The sequence below is a fragment of the Amphimedon queenslandica genome, unplaced genomic scaffold (genome assembly GCF_000090795.2).
Source record: "Amphimedon queenslandica unplaced genomic scaffold, v1.1 AMPQUscaffold_13009, whole genome shotgun sequence".
Taxonomy (NCBI): domain Eukaryota; kingdom Metazoa; phylum Porifera; class Demospongiae; order Haplosclerida; family Niphatidae; genus Amphimedon; species Amphimedon queenslandica.
Window position 1 is genome coordinate 8,882 of NW_003546755.1, and position 5,623 is coordinate 14,504.

The following is a 5,623-nucleotide window of genomic DNA, read 5'->3' on the forward strand; positions in this document are numbered from 1 at the left end:
TAATGTTTAATCATTATATATGTACATTTATGTTTGTCTTTTAGAGAGGAGGAGGTGTCACTGTCTATCCACCTGATGACATGTTAGTTGATAGTTACATGTACTTTTGTCTTACTCTTTTTTTTAATGTGATTATTTTAAATATCCTTTTTTATATTTTATAGTTCTGCCATTCCTCCTCCTCCTTCCTATGCTGCTACCATTGAACAAGAAAGTGCTACTGTGAGCAGTTCTCAGTTTAAAGTACCAGAACAAGTTACTGATGATGCTGCAGTGGTTCATGGAAAATATGGTAATGAATGTATATGTAGGAATCTATGAAATTTTGTTTTATTATAATTTTTAACAGGAAAATATCCACAAACAAATATTGAAGATGATTATGATATTAACACTCCTGTACAAGTTGAAACACGCACTAGTGATGGTAATTATTGATGTTTAAGTGTAATAATAATAATATTATTATTATTATTATCTTTTTGTAGCTCAAATTGTAGTACAGCCAAGGGCACCATTAGCCACTTTGGACTCAAATTTTGCAAATGATCGTAAAGGAGGACCTATTATTGTTGAGTCTCCAATGAAAGAATTTGCACCAATTCAGTTTCGAGAAACTGAAAAAAATGTGTTTTTTGAAAAGTCTCTTCTAGTTGATAGCTTATTTGAAGAGGATGAAATAGTTCGTGATCATATTTTTGATCATATCAGTGATGAGATGGTTGGAGTTAAGCCACGTCCAGTGGTATTGAATAGTAGGAAGAAGACAGGAACACTTGTAACAGGACTTGCTTCAAAGGTTGAATTGGTATGACATTTAATAATAATAATATCCATTACCAGCTGCATTATTTATCACTAACAGGCTATATATACTGCATGTCATGAAGTTCAAACAAGTAAAAATGAGTACCAGACACAAAAGGTTTTTGAATCACATGGTGAATATGATTATAATACTTTATTTTAGGTACCAAAAGTTATTACCCAGCACCCGTATTAAAGTGAACTTCTTGACATACATATTTGGATTTTGGACACTTTTTCACACTGCTTTGGACATTTAATGCTTGATTTTGTATTTACCTTTTTGTAATATTAGTATGTCTATAATCAAGGATATCACTCTTGATATTATGTACTCTTGCTATAATTATTATGCAAAGAGCCAAAGACAATTTGATTTAATCTACATGCATTGCTATCTATGCAGTGCAGATACTATAGTGTAATTATAATCTTCAATTAATGACCAGGGAGGGATGGATTGGGATTTCCCAGGGAAATTCCCCTATACACGCCCTTTATATTAAGAAAGAAACGGAAACTACAGCTAGATACTAGACATGGCCTCCTTCGGTTGCTGCTTAAGCTTCATCATTACTTTTACACTTCTCTCACTGCCACAAATCTTTTGTAGCTGTCCAGAGAGCATCTCCCATTTTAACAAGACTATAATAGACAATGGTAAGAGAACTAAACGCTGTGTTAGTCTCGCTGGCCAGACCATTCCCCAGCCTACAGTCATTGGGGTGGACGCCAATGATTGTAGGCTGGGGAATGGTCTGGCCAGCGAGACTAACGCTGTGTTTAGTCTACAATTATTGTCTATGTTTACAGGTCTTGGACCTTTAAACGCTACGGAATATGTTGGCGGGACGACAACCTTTACTGGAACTGTTCCTGCTACATGTAGTCTGTTAAGACTCTACATTGATGGATGTTATTCATCAAAAATTAACGTTAATATTACTAATATTGGTAATAATATGAAAAGACTTTCATATGTGACCCCAGTTCTGAATATGTCTCATGATGGGACAGCATACGATATATGCACTCATTGCGGTGGTGACCGTTATGAGTGCTTTCCGACTGCTACACTTAAAGTGAAAGGTGAGACTGAAACTTATTATTATTATTATTATTATTATTGTGCTTTTGCTAAAATAAATCAATAAATAAATTCATTTGAATCTGCTGAAATGCATAGCATAATAATTATGTATCAAAAAATGTAATAAAAATTGCGGAGCTATTTTTTGGAAAATTGGCTTGTTTTTTAAATGGCCATAACTCAAAAATTTGAGCTCAGAATCAGCTCAAACTTTCTACACAGCATAAGTACATCAATATGTATCAGAAAATGTAATAAAAATTTGGGGTGATTTCGGAGCCATTTTTTGGAAAAAACCATGGGCTATAGTACAGGGAAATTTTCAGAAATTGGCTCATTTTAAAATGGCCGTAACTTGATAATTTGAGCTCAGAATTGACTCAAACTTTCTACACAGCATAAGGACATCAATATGTATCAGAAAATGTAATAAAAATGTGGGATGATTTCGGAGCCATTTTTTCAAAAAAAACCATGGGCTATATAGCCTTGGGTGTTTTCCAGAATTTTGGCATTTTCTTAAAATGGCCGTAACTTGAAAATTTGAAGTCAGAATCAGCTCAAACTTTCTACACAGCATAAGTACATCAATATGTATCAGAAAATGTAATAAAAATTGGGGGTGATTTCGGAGCCATTTTTTTGAAAAAACCATGTAAATTTCCGAAATCGGCATATTTTAATGTTATAACAAAATTGCTATTGCACATTATTTCATTTTTATTTATTTTTATATAGACAAACCAGTGTTAAATGTAAATGCCATTGCTACTTGTAATGGTATACAAGTGGAAGGACAGAAAGATAATGACACAGTCATTATGGCCACAGTGAAGGACTCTCTTAATCACACTGTGCTTCATTGCAACATTTCATCTTTGCCAAATTCGATTAATTATACTGTACTCCCTCCTGATATTGACTTTAATATTGAATTTGCTGGTGTTAATCCAGCTGGAGTGGGAGAACCGTTGGAACAAGCAGTTTCATTTGAGAATTGTAAAGTTACTATTAAAAGTGGTACAATTTTATTCCCTTTATTTAGTGATATATTTTAAGATAAAGTTAGTTAAAGTTTTATATGAAGATAATAAAGTGAAAGCCATTATTAGATTTGCTGTAAGTCGTTGATTATTATTACTATTATTATTATTATTATTATTATTATTATTATTATTATTGTTATTATTATTTCTATTTTTTTATAGTTCGATAATACTTGTATAATGTCAAGAGCACATGCTATGCATGTGAAATCCACCTGTGCTGTTGGAGGGAGTAGATCATTCAGTATCAGTAATAGCAATACCATTACTGTTGATATGTTACAAAGTCGGCGTAAGTGTACGTTTACTTTGTCATCAGGAAAAACCAGTCATACCACTGCCTTTTATGGTAAGTATAGTACTCACTAATTGATCATGTGATATACTTGGAATGTGGAGAGTTCAGGTCACATGATGTTTACAGTTGGAGAGATTAACCACAATAGGGACAAAAATAACAAATTTCTCTCTCTCCCCCCCTTACTCACACACACACACACACACTCTCTCTCCCTCTCCCTCCTCTCCCTCACCCCCTATTAATTAGACACAAGACCTGTTACAGCTACTATACGCCCTCACAACACTACTGATGGGTATTTCAACTTTACTGGACGACTATTGCAAGGTGTACTTGGAATCGTCATTCAAATCGTGAGGTCTAATAATACCATCCATTCAACGCAATATGTACCAAGAGACTCTCCACATAATAATCAAATTAAAGGATCAAACACAAAGCAACTTGAAGATGGCAACTATCGTGTTAATATCTATCTCATGAAAGCTAATAAAACTTTTGATCCTTCATCCCTCATCAAAACAATACAAATGTATTGTATTATTTCTACAGCTACAAATACTATGTCAATTACTACACCTGAGACTAGAATCCACACAAGAAAAGGCTAGACAAACATGCATTAATATCATTATTAGTATAATTCCTTAATAGAATTGGCTATTGGTCTCATAATATTTGCTGTTTTAGTAGTAGCTTCATTCTTTGTTATCCTACTATTTTGTTTTTCGCCAAAGTTACAAGGAATATTTAAAGGTAAGATCACACAATTCTTGTTTATTATAATTATTGTGACATTTCTTTTTTATACTTTAGATTTTGATGTAAAAAAACTTTGGTAAGAATTTAAAGGCCTTTTCACACTGGCACAAGTAATGCGCATTAATTGTGTTCACACTAGAGTGGTTTTGAATTAATGTGCATCAGTCTCACTTCACCCCCAGAGGTGGATTGATGTGAAGTGATACGCTTTGATCAATGTAAACCAATGGCAACAAGAACACAAAATGATACACAATTCAGCTGCTAGTGTGAACACGATCAGTGCACATTATTTCAGCTGTATCAACAAAGCGCATCAAAGCGCTTTGAAAACTGTGCCAGTGTGAAAAGGCCTTAATTTTGTTGCTACAAAACAACTTTTAATTTTTATCAAGCAATAGCTTGTAAGTTATACCTATCTATCTTCACTATAGTCAATCTAGCTATGTATTTGACTCTCAATGGCTGATGGGAGTAATACAATTACCACCTTTTCTTTCTTTTAATGATGAAGGAAGCTGTCAATCTTCAAAGGAAGATTGCCGGTATTATAATAATTTATGGTCAGTATATTTCACATGTACATATTTTGTCTTGTGTGTGTTTATGTGTTTAGTGAAAGTAAAAATACTGTTGGAGCAGTAACAGGAAATGAAAGTCCAGCTGTTGCATATTCGAAACCTGAGACTGATAAAAAAGCACCAGAGACTGAGTAAGAAATACAGTGATAGCAATAATGATAATAATGATTATGATGATGATGTTACTATCATTTATAGTGGCAATCAGTCAACAATGAATAGCACACCCTATGTCAGTTTTCAATCAGAAAGTGATCTTTTGCCATCACCAGATAAAAATGAGCAGTTTTTAAATCAGGATTTTAACTCTGGTCCTTCTGGCTTTGTCGGTAATCCTCTAAATGCTCCTCCTCACATCGTAGTTAACACATTGGACCAGAAACCAACATTCCCTGTTCCGGTAGCTAATTTCGCTGACAACCTTGTTGTACTTGAATCTGAAGTTCGAAAAAGGAAATTGTCTCGCGCTTTTTCACAAGAGGGTGAAACAAAACAGGAAGTAAGTGGTGATTGTATGTTGCTTTTATTAATACCGGTATTGTTTTGTTCACAAGGATAATAATGCTACTGCTGCTTTTGTATTTCCTCATGAAGTATTTGACACAGCTGGTGACAAGAAGACTCAACCTCATTAGGAGGAACACTTTTGCTGCCTCATTAGGAGGGAAATCTTGCTATTGTTTGTATTATTGCTGCTGTCTTTAACGCTGCTTATGCTAAATTATTTGTATAGATTTGTTTCTTTATGTCATTATTACTGCTGACATTTAACAAAATACTTTGTATCCTATAGCTCATAATCTTGAGCCAAATTTTGGAGCAATAAACTTTAAAAGTTCAGAAGGAAATCCAATTTTGGTTGCATGGAATCAGTTCAAACTACATAAGAATATGTATAATATCAGTATCAGGAAATAGTATAAAATTGGAAAATTCTCTCCTTGTCAATTCGGTAAAACATCATGTACTATCCTTGCCTGATTTTGGAGCAGCTTTAAAAATTTGTAAAAAAAATTAAGTTTCATTGGAATCAGTT

General features: G+C 33.7%; 2 protein-coding genes across 2 annotated transcripts in view; both read left to right on the forward strand.

The window, feature by feature from the left end:
• Nucleotides 1-1,192, forward strand: part of LOC109585789 (uncharacterized) — a 2,946-nt gene extending 1,754 nt beyond the window's left edge. Inside the window, exons 2-7 of the mRNA XM_020001919.1 lie at nt 45-82; nt 165-292; nt 350-427; nt 489-808; nt 866-925; nt 971-1,192. Coding sequence (XP_019857478.1) covers nt 45-82; nt 165-292; nt 350-427; nt 489-808; nt 866-925; nt 971-1,003 — 657 coding nt within the window. The 3' untranslated portion in view covers nt 1,004-1,192. The remainder of the gene's footprint in view (nt 1-44; nt 83-164; nt 293-349; nt 428-488; nt 809-865; nt 926-970) is intronic.
• A 122-nt stretch (nt 1,193-1,314) lies between these two features.
• LOC100638822 (uncharacterized) lies at nt 1,315-5,379 on the forward strand. The gene is made up of 12 exons (XM_020001923.1): nt 1,315-1,467; nt 1,621-1,896; nt 2,636-2,896; nt 2,943-3,016; nt 3,106-3,292; nt 3,491-3,850; nt 3,899-4,000; nt 4,061-4,082; nt 4,441-4,551; nt 4,623-4,718; nt 4,786-5,086; nt 5,142-5,379. The coding sequence occupies exons 1-12, from the start codon at nt 1,347-1,349 to the stop codon at nt 5,220-5,222; spliced, it is 1,992 nt and encodes a 663-aa protein (XP_019857482.1). The 5' UTR covers nt 1,315-1,346; the 3' UTR covers nt 5,223-5,379.
• The last annotated feature ends 244 nt before the right edge of the window (nt 5,380-5,623 follow it).